A 17,314-nucleotide genomic window follows, 5' to 3' on the forward strand; every position below is an offset into this window, starting at 1 on the left:
AGTGCCTCAATCGCTATGGAGACTATGTAGAAAAATAGTGCAAAGATGTAGTTGTAAGATGTATATATTAAAATATTTTTATTTAACGTGGTGTATTTTTTTAAATCAACCGGAGGTTACTTTCTGAACGGCCCTCGTATTTCTAAAATTGTAATTGTATATTATTGAAGCTAATGCACCTTATGTCTGCTTCCAGCAAAAGGTTGAAGAATCAATTGAAGACCTTTATGATACCTTCTCAAAGATAGCAGAGTCAGATGCTGATGCTCCTTTGTTACTTAGAAGACAACATGAACATTTCCTCAGAACTTTACTGCGCCGTTTACCAAAAGCCTACCAAGTAAGATATTTGTTCATTATTTTGAATTTTAGTAACTAATTATTTCTTCTTGATTGAAAAACCATGTGACATAAATGGATTTCATTTGAAATAATTATTGGGAAATATGTACTTTTGCTAGTACGTTTCAGGCTAGTTCTTATACTCCAGAAATCTATGTAATATTTCATTTTGTCAAGTTAAATGAATCTTCTGAACTTGTTCAGATTTGGCCAGCTTGGGTTATTGGATTTTGAATGCAGTGCAATTAAATAATGGAGCGTTTACTGTAAAATACTCTATTGTTATTTTAATCAGTAGAGGAAGCAGTCTTATTAGTCAGCATTATTTGTTTGAAGGTTTGAATGGGAAATCAAAACCACTACAGTAGAAATGCAACAGAAACACTCGTATACTGAAGAAATAGGTAAATAAACAGTGAAGCTTGCAATACTATTGGCAACAAAGCAGTTATCATTTCAGACCAACCTTTTCCATAGAAATTTTGCTATATCCTCTCTCACAACCCTCTTTCAGGTTCAGGAAGACTGTCAGAAGTGGCACAAGGGAGTAGACACATGTTTATACTCTGATGGACTAAAATATTATGACCACTGTTCACTAAAAGATAGAATGCCTCCTGTAGTTGTGGGCATGTGACTCAGTAAGGAAAGTATATAAACAGAGCAGAGACAAATGGAGTATCATTCGGGATGCCATAGTCTACAAATAGAGAAATCCACTGACATAAGCAACTTTGTCAAAGGTCAAATTGTTATGGCCTGTCATCTGGAAATGAGCATCTCAGAAACTGTGAAGCTGTTTGCATGCTACTGTCATGAACATCTATGGAAAGTCGTTCAATGATGGTGAAACCATGAATAGACAAGAAGGTGGTGTGCATCCACACCTTATCACAGAAAGTGGAGATTTGATGCTTGCTCACTCTGTAAAGCAGGATGGGCAGCAATCTGTGGCAGATCTGACAACTTAGTACAAAACTAGTACATCCACAAGTGTTTCAGGGCACGCTGTTCAGCACACATTATTGAACTTAGGACTGTGCAGTAGATGACCCCCTACGTGATCCCCTGTTGATCCAATTATAATTGCAGTGGGCATGGGATCATTGAGATAGAACAGTGTATCAGTGGAAACCTGTCACTTGGTCAGATGAATCATGTGTCTTGTTACACCAAGTTGATAGTCATGTCCAGATATGCTGTCATCTAGGTAAACTGCTGCCTGAAATATACACATGGTCATTTATTTAGGGTGGTGGGGGCAATATTATGCCTATTCACCTGGGCATCCATTGGATGTCTAGTAGTAATCAAAGACAGCATAACAGCTGTGCAGTATGTGAACATAATTATGGACCACTCACATCCCTTCATGCTTAGTGTCTTTCTTGATGGTGATGGCATCTTCCAGCAAGATAAGTGTGTGTATGACAAGAACATAATAACTTTGCAGTAGTTTGAGGAGCATAATACCGAACTTGCATTGATGTCCTGGCCACAAGATTTATGTGATCTTAACTCAGTGGAACACAACTGGGAAACTATCAGGTACCAGCTCTGCACCCACAAACCACTGGCCTGTAATTCTACAGAAATGTTCTAGACATCTGGTGCCTCATACCCCCAGAAACCTACCAAGGGGTGGTTGAATGCATGTCACTCATCATTGTTTCTGTAGTGTTGTCCAAAGGCCGACCAATATACTACTAAACAGGTGGTCATAATATTTTGGCTTATCAGTTTACATACAATACCTAGTTATTTTACAATAGGATTGAAACTGGAAATCGCACATATCTACCTGCTTTCCCTATTCATGTTCCAGGTGAACTATCAGGAGAAAGCAGTCAGAACAGATCTTCATTTTGCTATTAGCTGTTTCACACACCTGCAAATGTCACAAGATTTACCTACTCACTTTGCGGGAGTAGAACTTATGAGAGTTGATTTGATAGAAAATGGTGTAATCTCGTGCCAAGGATTAGCTCTATTATAAGGGCTCTCGGCCTTCATTTGGTGCCCACTGAATTGTAATTTTCTTTAAGGTGGCCTGAGAATTATTCAGCACTTGATGTCGACCTGATGACTGTGCAGTGTGCAGTTTAGTCTCAGTGCATGGTGAGACACAGAGTTTTTCTAATAATATGCAACACAAACTGCAGGACTCTGAGATGCAGCAACAGGATCTTAGGCTGTTTGATTTATACCAGAATATGCTGGTCTTTGCCAGCCAACAACTGAATATCTATAAGATACTATATTGCCAGATGCCCACATTTTTCTTGACTGAGGGAGGTGAAACAGTGATTAGCACACTGGACTTATGTTCAGAAGGAGCTTGGTTCAAACTCCACACAGTCATCCTGAGTGAGATTTCCCAAGGTTGCACTAAATTGTTAAACATAATTCCAGGATGGTGAATCTGGCTTTTTAGAATGACAGATTTGGTAAAAAATCTTGCCTTACGGTTAGGTTAATATAGTATATCAAAACCTTGCTTATGTCCCTGGATTGTGTGTTTCTTGTATGACAGCAATTTTCCCGACTCTGTAATAATTATTCTGTTGGATAATTCATTTATTGTTTTACCGTCTATTTTATGAACTCTGTTCAGAAGAAGAATACCCTCCATAATTGTTGACATTATTTCACTCTCCTTTCTTAAATAATATATTTATGCCCCACTTGTCAGCTATTTGATATATTTTTGAGCTTGTGTTAAATAGATGTGAAATTCCAACCTTGAGTGATACGCCTCTGTACTTAATCAACTCCAGCTTTATTTCATATTGCATTTTAAATGTTCATACTTTTCATTGCCATCTAAATTGTCCAATTTCGCTTCAAAGGTATGAGTTCTCTTGACTTCAGAACGGTACTTTAGTGTCAACACAGGCATGACAATGCTGCCAAACAACACTTTCAACAAAAGGCACTGTACAGGCCGATGGTGGCCCAACAACAAGCCAGGAACAGAGCACCGCAGGAGGAAATGAAAACTCACTGTGCGGGTCAATCGACAGGAAGTATGAAATTGCATAGAGATGTGCATGAGGGCAAACACAACACATGGCAGTCATGGTTGGTGACGACTGAGCACACATAAACGGCATGAGGTACAAGAGATGTCTGTGACGGTTGAACTTCGGATTAGAACTATCCTGCATGGCTTACTGTCGCCTGCAGGTAAACAGTTTCATCAGCAGGACTGCCTATACAGCATGTTACATGTTCCCCTCTTAGCATTTGTCATAACTAGTCTGCTGCACTACCCACACATACTCATCTGCCTTAATCACGATGTTGCTGCTGGTGATACTAAGTCAGTCCCCACTGAAAAGATCACATAGGGCTGAAAATTGCCAGGCTTGGGTTGCGACCTCCAGTGCGGAACCGGAGAGAGCACCAGAGACATGGCCAGCAGACCGATCACCAAAGGAGGCAACGCTGACACTGCTGAGTCCATCGGAGCGGTGAAAGAGTGTGGAGGCTAAGGCAACAGTTGTTCCACCACCAATGACAGAGGTGAGGCCAAATACACCAGTGAGGAGGAGAGGTAGCAGAGGTCGGGGACGGGTGTCAGAATCTATGGGCTCCACATTGTTAGGTACACGAGTGAGCCTCACAAGGGTCCGTGGCCACAGATGAATGGAGGCCACAAAGGGGTGGCAGGCGGGAAACACACCATCTGCACCAGGAACAACATCGTGACCTACCCTGCCACCTGTCTGATGGGAAGACTGCTGCAGATGCAAGTGATTTGCACGATTGGTCTGGTGCTCCCGATTACAAACAATTGTCGATCATAGAGACCCACTGTGGCACCCAGTAGCCACCCCTGGTGCTGGCCGAAAAACCAGGCCCAAATGGCAGTCTTGGGAGGGAAAACATGGCAGGCCATGATGCTCTGGGCCGTGCAACTTGAGGCACATTAAATCTAGAAGATCCCATGGATGGCGCCCATGTAAATGTTCTGGTAGACTGTGCTCATTGACAGGCATCACCCAGTATGTGATGCCTGTATGTATGCACTCGAGGATGCGTTGTGGGAAAAGGTACACATGGACTTATTCTGTTGGGTCTTGAACAAAGCATTCCACCTCCAAGTTAGAACCCTGATGAAACGAGAGGTGGTCAGATGCTGGATACTGGTGTGAGGTGCATTTTTTAATGTACACCATGCCAGATGTGCATGCTGGATACACACCCAAAGAGACATTCTCCACCCAACCCATCTGGGTAACCAAAATGATTGTCAGAAAAAGTGAGTTGGCAGCCATGGCTGTCATGACCTGTTATGCTGTTAATGGAAAATCGAATAAGGTTGGGTGCCAAGGCATCATCCATCATCCTATGTGCAGACGAGAGCCTTCTGCCGATCAGACTAGGGGCTGTGCTCCAACGGCAGCTGCAGTAGTGCATCAACATTTGCATGCTGGGTGGTGGAGCATTAACAAATGTCGTAGCATTAATTGCTGAGGAAGAGGGTCTACCTCTACAATCTGTGGACAGTCCTATCTGGTTGCTTGGAACGAGGGCCAAATATGGAAACCAGCGACTTGTCGTCGGTGATGAGGAGGAACCTTGTGCCATACAAGAAAACGTGAGCTGTTTTAATTCCAAAAATAATAGCCAATACCTTTTGTCCACTTGTGAATAATTACATTGCACTGCAGAAAGTATCTTTGATGCAAAAGTGATTTGCTGTTCACTACCATCCGTATTCCAATTGGGCAGAACCACACGAGTACCATACTGGGGCACATCACTGTCGATGGTTAATGATTGACCTGGCATAAAAGAAGCCAGTCAGGGAGCAGGGCACAGACACTGCGTGAGGGACTGAAAAGATTGTTGACAACCCATAGACCAGACAAATTTAACATCCTTTTGTCAAAACTTGTTAAGAGGATGGCAGATGTGGATGACCTGGAGAATGAACTTGGAATAATATGAAATTTTGCAGAGAGAGAGAGAGAGAGAGAGAGAGAGAGAGAGAGAGAGAGAGAGAGAGAGAGTGAGTGTGTGGAGCTCCTCCTTGGTCTTGGACACAGGAGCTCCTCCATGGTCTTGGACACCGGCAGGTTGACAATGGCTTTAATGTGTTTGTCCATAGGGACGAGACCTTATTTGCTGAGCATGTGTCCCGAAAGATGCGCCTTCAAGCAGAAGAAGCTGCTCTTCTCCGTCTTGCAACAAAGGCCATTCTCCAGAAGGTGTTGGAAAACCATCTACAGGTTTCATAAATGCTTCTCTTGGGTGGAGCCCATAACCCAGAGGTCATCAAGGTAGTTTATGGAACAAAGAATGTTCTGAATCACTGCTCTAAATACTGTTGATAAATTCCTGACACAGACAAGATTCCAAACGGTAAACAGTTAAACTGGTCAAGAGCAAAGGGGGTTTAAGTACCAAGAAAGTTAGTAAAGTTGCATCCAATGGCAGTTGCAGTTCAATGTGTGAAAAATAGTGGCCGCTCGACAACATTACCAACAACTCCTGTGGCCCCAGAATTGGGTGCATTGTATGTTGACTGTGTTTACCACATGGTGCTGCTGGGCTTCTGAATGACCATCAAAGAGGTGGCTCACTGACTAGATGATATAGGAGAAACATTGCCCTGATCCTACCAATATTGCAACTTGGCTTTTACCTTGGTGTGCATAGAGATGGGATTCGTGAAGGGGGGGGGGAAACGAAATTTAGGCACCACCGACATGTACCTCAAAATTTTCTTCCCAGTCCAAGGTATTCTCAGATAGCTAGTTGTATGACCGTAGTAATGAGGCCAAAACTTAAGAGGCTTTACCAAATGAACTTTAGCTACTTGAAAGCCAAAAAGAGAAAAAAGATTAACCCAAAAATATTTTGCACCAATGTAGATGTGGGAAGAATACCTGGGAAACAGCATGGCCCCCTGGAGCTGGTTTACCATACACCCCTCATTGTACCACCTGTCAATTGTTGGAAAGGACGTTCCTTGCCCCTGCTATAAGATCATGAGATTTCGCAATCTGACCAACATGAGCTAAAGAGGGCTTAGTCAAGATAAATGCCCTAATTTAGACCACAGGATATGGTGGTAACCAGATGATCACATTGCAAATTAGTGAGTCTGCATGTGAGGATGTGAGGTAGCACATTTGGGATCACTTAAAACGACACTTGCACGAGAGACCCTGCGAGGTGATCCAGGCCTCATACCACTGCCTAAGGCACTTTCACTGGTTTAACTACAACGGCGCTGCCACCTAATGTATTTTATATCTGAAATACTGCATAACCAACTCACACAGCTTGTCAAAGGGGCACTTCTCGGGATCAGTGGAGAGCTTTAAATTTTACAGATCTTCATCTAACGCCATACTGCTGGGCAATAGCAAGATGACTTTTTCAGCTGGATTGACAATACACCTTAGCTGGCAGAGCTGCAAGAACAAGAACAGGTAATTTTACCACCTTTCTGTAGTCTCATTAAAACAGGCAAGTGATGTCAGGAGACAGGAAAGAAAACTGCACAGCAGGTGCCTGGTCCACCACCTGCGTGGTGTGGGTGCAAAGCAATTCCACATTCTGGTTTAGCAGCATCCAAATCTGCTCATAGTACTACTGTTTCTTCTTCTTCTTCTGTAGGTGCATTGTAGAAATAGTGGGTCCACAATGAACCAAAATTAACAGTATGAAAAGGAAAGTAAAAAACTGAAGCATCACATGTCTAAGAACATCCTTTGTTGCGCCACTTTATCTGAACAGGCATGACAACACTGTTAAACAACACTGTTAGCAGAAGGTACTGTATGGCTTAATGGTGTCTTGATAAGCCGGGGAACAGAACCCTGCAGGGGGAAATGGAAACTCGGTTTGCAAGTCAATCTGCAGGGAAGCAGAAAATCCGAAACGGGGTGGAGACGTGCATGGGAATGTACACAACACACAACATGAGCAGACAGCTGACAACTGAGCTCAAAGAAATGGTATGAGGCACAAGGCGACAGTTGAACTCATGTTAGAACTGCTAAGATTGGCCTGCTGTTGTCCAATGGTAAACACTTCTGTCAGTGGGTCTGCTCATATAATGTATTGTATCCCCCACCCCCATAGCAGTTGTCCACACTAGTCCACTGCATTATCAGTGCCAGCTCATCTGACCGGTGCATTGTAATAAGCTAACTTAACTATCCTCTTACTGGGACTTGTGTATGTTTTTTTAAATTAGATGTCAGGGTGTTAAGAGTTTATGGTACATAATTTGTTTTGGAAAGGAAGAATCAGGGAACTGACTTGATGGTTACATAGAGCAGTTTTGTGAAAACTGATGGTAGATTTATATTAGGATTGTTGCTATTAAAATAACATTCCACATTATTTTTATTTTTATGTACTGATCCTTAACATTTCTGCGCTTCCAGCAGCTTGAAGTATGTGAAAACAAATAAAGTAAGCTCCAGTTTTGATGGTAAATGCTTTGAAGCTGTGATTATTCTGTTTGAGATTTTCATCAGTGAAAGAATTCTGTGTTATTCCTGTAAAATCAAGTAATATTTGAGATTGTTTTCTCTGCATTTTCACAAAAAAACTAATTGTTTTTTTATTATATGAATGCCTCAAGAGTTTTCTTGTCTTGCAGTGCCTGGATTCCAGCAGACCATGGCTCTGTTATTGGATTTTGCACTCTCTTGAACTTCTGGAGTTAACTCTAGAGCCAGATTTTATCTCTAGTATTGCACAGTTCCTTGCAAGGTGGTATGAAAACTAACGACATTTAAAGTAGATATGTTGTTTTATTTCACTATTGTACAGTATATAAGCCAGTATTATCATATTGCAGATGTCAGTGCCCTGATGGAGGGTTTGGCGGTGGTCCAGGGCAGTATGCACATCTTGCACCCACATATGCAGCTGTTAATGCATTATGTACGCTTGGGACAGAAGAAGCATTCCGTGTCATTGATAGGTAATATCCAATTTCATGTTAGCATTTGTATAGCTCGAAGGTTTGAAAAAAGCTCTACATTTCAGAGAGTAAGGGAAAATTTATCTTCAGTTTTGAATTTACATGTGTACTCGGTGCTTAGTCTTTGATGTGTGGTTCACTAATCTTGTTTGCAGTCTTCCTTTCCAATCTACAGATTTATATGGGAAGGTCCAACATGTGCACAGTTCTGTATGTGCCAGAATGTTCCTACCTTAAATGTTGCGATATACATGTACAATTCATTGTGATAAAGAACAAATCTGTTAATGATGTGCAGTGCTGATCGTAATTTGTCTCATTATTGGAGCTTATCTATACTAGTACATAGAGACAAGTTGATGTTTAACATTGTAACCAGAAATCTCAAAGTTCTTGACCAGTTTACTTCAGTTTTTTACACAATACTCTAATAAACAGTTAGACAGATATATTTATACACATATTTTATACTATACATGGTGTATAAATATGTATTTAAAATCTGTACTGTTATATAAAGACAGGTTGTCATTTTAATATTGTTATCAAAAGTATCTAAAAGTTCCTGGACTGATTAATTACAAATTTTTACATGATACTTCAATAAACGTATGGATGGACATATTTAAAGGGCCAATGGTATTAGCAAAAATCTCAAAAAATTCTTGAATGGTTGACTTCAAATTTTTAAATGATACTCTAATAAATTCTCGAACAAACAAGGTATACGTAGTTTTTAATATACATTGTGTATGGTTTATACATATTACTGTATGAAGGCCAATTGTTGTTTAACGTTGTTATCAATAATCCAGAAAAATACTTGGCTGATTTACTTCAAATTTTTACGTGGTAATCTAATAAATGTTTGGATCGACATAGGCTACATATTTTTTTAAAACACACACACACACACACACACACACACACACACACACACACACACACACACACACACCCTGAACCTCAAATAAAGTTTTTTATGTTCCTTAATTTTTTCTAGTAGTTTCAAATTTTCTGAATTCTCTGTGACACCTTGTATTTTTTATAGTCTCATGCTTTGTAAGCAAATTGTTTACAGATCAGACAGGTTTTCCTTGAGGCTTCTGTCTCCTGTAAAAAATAGCAGATGAATTTCAGTTCAGAAAACCATGAATATGAGTTTCTTCATCGTGGATCTAGGACTTTCCTTGGCAATTGTGACCAGCATGGATGCAGATTCCAGCGGAATTAGTCCTACAGCACATTACAGCAGTTTGAAAAGGGTCATATCTTTTTATGTCCATGTAATTCCTGGCAAGTGTTGAATCCTCAGTGAAAAATGCCTTCAATTTTTCACCCAAAAATTATGATTCTACTTTGAAAGATTGTTATGTTGCTGACCTGTGTAGGAATATTCAAACAGGTCACTATTAAGGGGTAGGCTCTTAGGATCAGAAAGTTAAGTCATTGAGATCCGCTTGGAAGTTGCTGCAGAGGTGTCTCTCTCTCTCTCTCTCTCTCTCTCTCTCTCTCTCTCTCTCCCCAACACTGTGAAATCACTGTTAATGTATATGCATTTCAGAAACAGGAAAGTCTCGTAAGACTGGTCTTTTTTTGACATTATATTAAACACCCACACAAAAGAATGCGATTTAGCATTTCTTAAGATTTTCATACATACATGTTATCACTTGTATGTGAGACAGAAATCAGTGGATGTTCAGATTTTTCTCCAAAAATAAAATTACATGTTTTTCATTGTTTCCACTCTGTTTTCCACTTATCCGACTTCCAGCAAATTTAGTTTTAAAACTTCGATGAAGTTTTTTGATATATTTGAAGAACTCTTAAGAGCCTAATCTGTTGGCATGGCAGGAGAACAAGATCACTCGAGACATTGAACATATGTAAATGTTTTTGGGCCCATTTTGCTGGCAGCTCTAAAAATTGTTCACCCTGAGGAGAAGCTAGGCAGCAGCTGACAAGAGTACCCATTTCGATACAAATTGAGTAGCCACAGTTGCTGCTAACACCTTTCTCGGCGCAGCCAACGTAGTCAACATTTTCTGGCAGATGACTCTGTGTTCAGTGCATCGGCATGCTTGTAAATGAAACTGTAGTAATTAGTTTAGAATTCTGGGAAGTGGATTACCTCTGAACATGATCATAATCGCAGCAACATTAAGAAACAAACAATGTTGCTTCAACAGTGTCAGTATACTAGCACATAGTGTTGAAAGCTGATGTTGGTAGTGAATATAGTTCTGAAGTCGTGCACCTTTTTTAGATTTCTGTTGAAACAACCATAGCAGTACAAATTTTCCCTCCCTTCTCCCTCCTGTTACGTTGCATTTTTTTGCCATTTTGTGTGAATCAAAAAGACATTCACAGCTGCAGATCTTGAATTTAGAACTACTGTCTGGCAGCAAGTGAGCTCGCCAATCCTTTTTCCCCCTTTCATTTCTATTTTGTTGGGCATGGTATCTATTCTTCGTATGAAGCACTGAGTGTTATGCCACTGTGGTTAAGACAAGGAACTCACATTTGGACGAAGTGCAATCCAGATCTCCACCATGATTCAGCTTTATCATGGTTTCACTAAAATGAGTAAGGTGAATGCTCAGGTGCTCTTATTGAAAAGGACATGCTGCTTTCCTTCTCAGCTTTGCTCTAGCAGAGCTTGAGCTTTGCCTGTAATGACGTTGACAGGTTGTTATACACTGATCTATCTTCCTTCCTTTATCTGAGGAATGTGAAATCTGTGATGGTGTTATGTAAGAATAAGAGTGTAACAACCATGGTGTAAGGTAAGTTGGGTGGTCTGTCTGTTACCTAGATGCTTCCTTATTTGCCAGTTTTATGTAGAAATTCTCTCTTCACCAAAGGGGAAGTGAGAAGGCAGACCCAAATCCAGTTACACAACACTGTGGCAGTTGCTTTATAAAAGGTAAACAAATTAGATCAAAATTAAAAAGACATGCAAATACTATCTTTCTTCCACTAAGGGAACTGCAGGCTCTGCTGTCATTTTCCCTTCATTATGTTGCCATACATCTCCTAAAAAAAGCATTTCATTGTTCTGCGCAGAGTTGCAGAATTTGATATGACACAGAAGGCAAAGGGGTAGAGGAGATACTGTATGTCTCTTCTGAGACTTATTCTCTTGGAAAAATTCCATGTTGACAATCTAGATCACCCATAGGCTGTCCATTATGGCTTTCTCCACTTTCTTCCATTTATTTTACACCACACATTAACTTACATTTATTCCCCACATATAGGTTTGACCACTGACCTTAAAAAAAGTACAGAAAGTGTGGTGAAGGCCTCACAATACTCAGCATGGCAGCCAGTCCATGTAGGGATTGTCAGGTACCTGACAGTGGTAGCCATCTGACATCAGAGATCGTGCTGAGTTGTAACTTCCATATGATTGCCAAGGATTAAGTCCCTGTCTGTCTCAGGGACAAGATGACATTTGCTCTGGCTGTGTGGCATCTATTGGAAGAGCTCTCACTCAGCGGAGGCGGAATTGTGGCAGAGTTTGGTCTCATGGAGTGATCAGTCACCAGGCCGCAAGGCTCCAGTAGTCTCTTCAGACAAATAGGAACTTTCTGTCTGTGGCCACACCATGGGAGGAAAACAAAATGGGCCACTCGAAGAAACTTGCTCCCTTCAGTTCCTGGTTTGCTCCCTCACGTGTGGAGGAACCTTTCTCTCTACCAAACCAATATTCTTTGTAGCCAATATTGAAAACGTTATTGGCAAACTATCTTCACTGAGTAAATTGTGAAGTGCTTCCATCTTAATTAAGGTGGCAAATTCGATCCAGTCTTAGTTTTCTTGTAAACAGTTTGGTTATGTACTTGTTTCCAACACCCCATAAGAACCTCGACATGGGTTAATGTCTGATGGGACTATAATGCAATCCTTGCTGAGACTATAATGCAATCATTACTTTAAACTCCTTATATTATGAAGAATTCGAATATTTGTTCTTATGTTGTACAAGCTGCCAATCGCTTGCCGCAGTGGTAACCCTGGTTCGTGTCAGATCACCAAAGTTCAGCACTGTCAGGCTTGTCTGGTGTTTGGATGTGTGACCGTCTGGTCTTCCGAGTGTTGTTGGCAAGCGTGGTGCACTCAGCTCTTGTGAGAGTTTAAGAAGCTATGTGATCGAGAAAGTAGTGGCTCCGGTCACAAAAACTGACAACAGCCGAGAGAGCAGTGTGCTGACCACATGCCCCTCCATACCCGCATTCAGTGACGTCTAGGCATAGGATGACACAGTGGTCAGTCAGTACCGTTTGGTCTTCAGAGGCCTATTCGGACGGAGTTTAGTTTAGTTAGTTGTACGAAATATCTCGTAGATTAGACAATGTTGTGAGAGAATGTGCATTATATTTGCAGATAAATGGCACTTACCTTGCAAAATCGGTCTCTGTCAGGTCTGCTCCTCTTGCTCCTGTATAACATATTGAAAAGAGTATGTCCGGAATCCTTTAAGTGACAAATCGCTGGAACATTATGTTGCAGTTAACCATTTTCTTCCTTTATTTGCATGTTCATGAAACACATTTTATAATCACATAATTAACATTTTTTCAGAAGTACATTGTGCAACTTGCATGTGCCATACAGAGAACATAACTGGTCTGAGACAAACAGGTACCAAACTCTACAAATTATAATCTCACTTTGTTACTTTCTTATACAACTCCAGCACTACTCTGACCAACTTTGATGTACTTGGCACCAAAAAATTCTATGTCTATTTCAATTTCAGGTTCCAGAACATTTGAAAAAAGCAAATAGTCCACATTAATACAAACTTGACTGTCTCAATTGAAATTATTTTTCAGATCTAATTCATATATTGTTTTTTCAAAATAAGTATTTAGCTGAGGATCTAGTAAGCTTAATGATTAATAGCAAGAATTACAAAATTTGACAATATGGAAAAATAGAAGCTTTATTTTATGTTGTAAAATGACTAAATTAGAAAACTGGTAAATGTAGACAAATTTTATTTACATCAAAACTGAAGCACAACGATATTGTATTTACTGCAGATTTGTTTTTACATCATTTAAGTTGATGATTGTGATTACTAACATCGATACTATGAAATATGTTGATATAAATAATAAAAATATATTGACAGAAAAATAGTTTTTAGGATATCAGATGGTTCAGAATGTGAGAAATTATAGTAAGATGATAACCCAAGTCTGGCCAAAATTTATAAGGAATCTAACATTTCAGTTAGCAGTGCAAAAGTTCTGAACAGGCTCGATTCATTACAGGATGAGAGAAGAACTACGCAAACACGTGGAAAGGTGAGACCTGCCAAACAGGATAGCTGATGGCGGCTTGCCATCTTCGCTTTTGAGGAGAATTTGTTTCCATAGAAGGTCAAAATCTTGGTTTACCACTAAAATGTTAAGCTGTTTTGTGTTGTCAATGCAATGCTTTAAATACAAGCACTTTGGGCATATGTCTTTCAGGTGTACATATTTCTCAATTTGTGGAGACTGTGGAAGGCCACTGCACGAAAATTCACCTTGTCTGCTACCACCCATCTTTGTCAATTGTGGGAACGACAACTCTCTTCAATCCCCACAGTGTGCTACCCTAATCAAGGAATGCAAAATCCAGGAAGTGGAGGTCTTTGATTGCATCTCGTTTTTTGAGGCTTGGAAAAAATATCACCATTTGCATCAAAGCTCAGCCATACTGACGTTGCCAGTACTGCGGCCAGTCTGTTGACACTGCCTGGCGTACTTGCTTCCTCAGCTTTGACTTCCAGTAGTTACACAAATAAATTTGACCATGGGGAAGATAGGCCTAAGCTTGTTGTGGCTCCTGTGCATAATCATCAGGAAATACTTCTTGCATTTGGGCAGAGACGCACTCTCCTCTCCCAATATGTACCAGTGGCAGGGCCCCCTATGGTTTCCCTCTCCCTGGTTCAACACCAGCCATCTTCTGGGCAGCCATTGACTGATAGTAGAGGGTTGCTAGCTGTTCTTCCACTACTGCACAAACTGTGTGTAAGCTGTCACAAGATTGCTGGCTGCTAAAACTTGTGAAAGAGAGAAAGAAGATATCACAGGAGAAGGCTGCTCTGGTGATCCTGAAGACATCAATTCCTCCTCATGCGTCAGACTTCGAACCGTAGTTTGTAATTTGTTGATGTTCTTCCCCTAATAGTGACACAGTGGTCCTGGGGTATGCCCCATCCTCCTGGCCCCTTCATGCCTAACCAAGACACCCTCCATGTGAAAATTCAATGGAACTGCAATGGATGTTCCTGTCATCTGTCAGAACTGCAGCTACTATTTTGCTTTTGTTCAGCAACCTGTATTGCTCTCCATGAAACACACTTTACTGATGACCATTCACCAACTTTCGAGGTTACTGTGCATTGTGTTAGAACTGTGATGGCCTGCAGAGAACACAAATGTCCTCAGTTAATGGAGTCCTCTCTGTACTGCATTGGAAGCAATATCAGTGAAAGTGCAAACAACCCTAGTGATAATCATTTATGATGTTTGTATACCTCCAGGCAATGCAGTTATTATCTGTTCAGTTTACAGTTGCCATTTTAGCTGGGTGTGCTGCGAACTGTTGATGTGTGCTCTTATTGATTGTTTCGGATGATGCACTAAAGGTATAACTGCTCTCAGTGAAAGTGTAACACGGTTTGTGAACTATACTTGGTATACGTGCAGCACATAAAACAATTATACATTCTGTTAAGACATTCTTGAACAGAAAAAAAAATCAGTGAACAATAATAGTATAAAACTGTTGTTTTACTGTTGAACAATGCAGCTGTGTGCCTCTTTAGGAGACAACAGTACGTTCACTTTTAGTAAATTCTTCTACAGCAAATGCTGAAGCAAACGCATAATACATTTGCTATTAACACTTTCTTCTACAGAGAATCATGCAAAATTAAAATATAAAACTGTTGTTTTTGGCTCTAATAACATGAGTTGGGTGTGCAGCAGATAAAAATACATTCACTAGTAATACATTATTTACAGGAAAGCATAAGAAATGAAAATGAAATAGAAATTTTGACGTACGATGTAACAACTAAAAAAGAGAGATCCCCACAGGGTGGGATAAATTTTTGAAATCGTATATAGAGTGGTGTAGGCAGGGGTCCCAGGTGTCACATCCTGGAGTGATTCACCCTAGTGGGCCCTCATTTGTAAGTAATGGACAAAAAAAGTTTTGGAATTCACATGAGAATGTATATTATTAAAATGGAGAGCACTTGCTGTCAGCTGAAGTAATGCAGGGGACAACATGTCTGCTTGCTGTGCAAGAGTGTGTGGGCTCAAATCTTGTCAGATGCTGTAACATCTTTTTTTTTATTTTCAAATCTTTATTGAAGTGAATTTGATCACTATATTATTAAATCTTGTAGCAAAAAAGACATTTTTGACTGCATTGCACAACCAGTAGAAACAGATTATTCTACTTTTGTTTTTTAATCAGTAAATCGGCATTTTTGAATGCTTAAATATTATGATGGATAAATAAAAAGAAATGAATTCACATACACAAGGATTTCAAATGGAAAAAAGAAAAGCAGGAACAAAAAATGTGACCTAGTGAAAAAGGTTAACACAATGTTTTCAATGACCTTTAATCCTTGTGTAAGGGCTGAACATCTAGCTCTTTGTGGACACAGTTGTGCCTCATCTGCTGACTCGGTATAGCTGCTGCTGATGCTCGAAGCAGCTGACTCTGAGTCTGAATCTGCATTGTCCCATACATCCTCAGAACCACAAGACAAAATTTCATTGTCACTGTCTGGTTGAAGGTGAATAATTATGCTCTCAGTAGCTTCATCCATCAGTGTATCTCTGTGCTAGTATTCATCCACAACACTTTTCACTTTATCACATGCCTTCTTCCAGTTGTCTTCTGTAATGCTCTGTATTGCAGTCGTAGTCATTTGTTTAAGTTGGGAAAGGTTAATGTTACTGACGGTTGTTCATTGAAACTTTCTGTTTCATTAAATTCCAAATACGTTTGGGGTTCAGATCTCAGTTGTAGGGTTGAAGACCTAACACTGTAAGTCCCTTCCTGGATGTTTCTAAGTGCTCTTATCTACTGTATATTCCTGCTCGGGTTTGTAACGTTTCACATCTTGCAAGAGCTCGTTGCATGTTAAATCAGCACCAAATGGAATTTTATGCTTAGTGAGCCAAGGTTGTATATCTGCTTTACGATAAGATTTGTTAGGCACTTTATTTTCATGAACACAGTGGTAGGATGCATTATCTAATACCACAATACCTGATATATTTGGTATTAGGTGCTCTTGCGACTATTTGATGTAATTTTCACTGCTCATTTCCAATGTTGATCTCAAATCATATAACCTCATTTCTCCTCCCACATGAACCACTATTGCTCGTTATCCAGAACTTTTTTTCCCGCACACCTGGTACGTCAGTGTGCGGCCAACATTTACTGGCAGTATAGTGTGTATGCACCCATGTTTCATCAGTATACATGACGGATTTCTTCACACCTTTCTCATTTTCTCTCAGAGATCTAAGAAAGTGTGCACACCATACTACAGTGCCCCCCCTCCCCCCCCCCCTCTCAACTGGAAATGTTCAACTATTTTTGGAAACGAGACCCGATATCCTTCAAAATTTTACAGAAAGTGGTTCGTTTTCTTGTGAAATTAGTGCCTGTGTCCTCCTTCACCCATTTGTAAAACTTTCAAAGAGTGGGTATTTCTGTTGTAATGTCGTCATATTCCAAGAATGTTCTTTTCAATAAACACTTATCAAAGTGATCAAGACACTTCATTTTCTTCCTCAGTCTCTTCTTCATTGGTGTCACAATTTTCTGACCACTCCATCTAACTTTTTTAACATTATTCACATCATTAAGTACTGTCCTTACACTCTTTCCTACTGCAGCCGCTGTGTTCTCCAGAGCTCTTTCTAATGTTATTAGTGGACTCTGTTTTTCTTCTCGACAGAACTGAACTGTGTTATT

The 17,314-nt window shown here is 40.2% G+C and overlaps 1 protein-coding gene across 3 annotated transcripts in view; it reads left to right on the forward strand.

Annotated features, from left to right (window-relative positions):
* The window catches only part of LOC126259811 (protein farnesyltransferase subunit beta), a 104,681-nt gene that overhangs the window by 40,931 nt on the left and 46,436 nt on the right, over nt 1-17,314 (forward strand). Inside the window, exons 1-4 of one of the 3 annotated variants that reach the window (XM_049956848.1) lie at nt 203-340; nt 5,459-5,558; nt 7,970-8,082; nt 8,171-8,296. In XM_049956848.1, the coding sequence (XP_049812805.1) occupies nt 258-340; nt 5,459-5,558; nt 7,970-8,082; nt 8,171-8,296 (422 nt within the window). In that variant the 5' untranslated portion in view covers nt 203-257. Of the gene's footprint in view, nt 1-196; nt 341-5,458; nt 5,631-7,969; nt 8,083-8,170; nt 8,297-17,314 lie in introns of those variants that run through there. The other 2 variants (XM_049956849.1, XM_049956847.1) reach the window with 2 other exon arrangements.

Source organism: Schistocerca nitens, chromosome 5, assembly GCF_023898315.1.
Source record: "Schistocerca nitens isolate TAMUIC-IGC-003100 chromosome 5, iqSchNite1.1, whole genome shotgun sequence".
Taxonomy (NCBI): Eukaryota; Metazoa; Arthropoda; class Insecta; order Orthoptera; family Acrididae; genus Schistocerca; species Schistocerca nitens.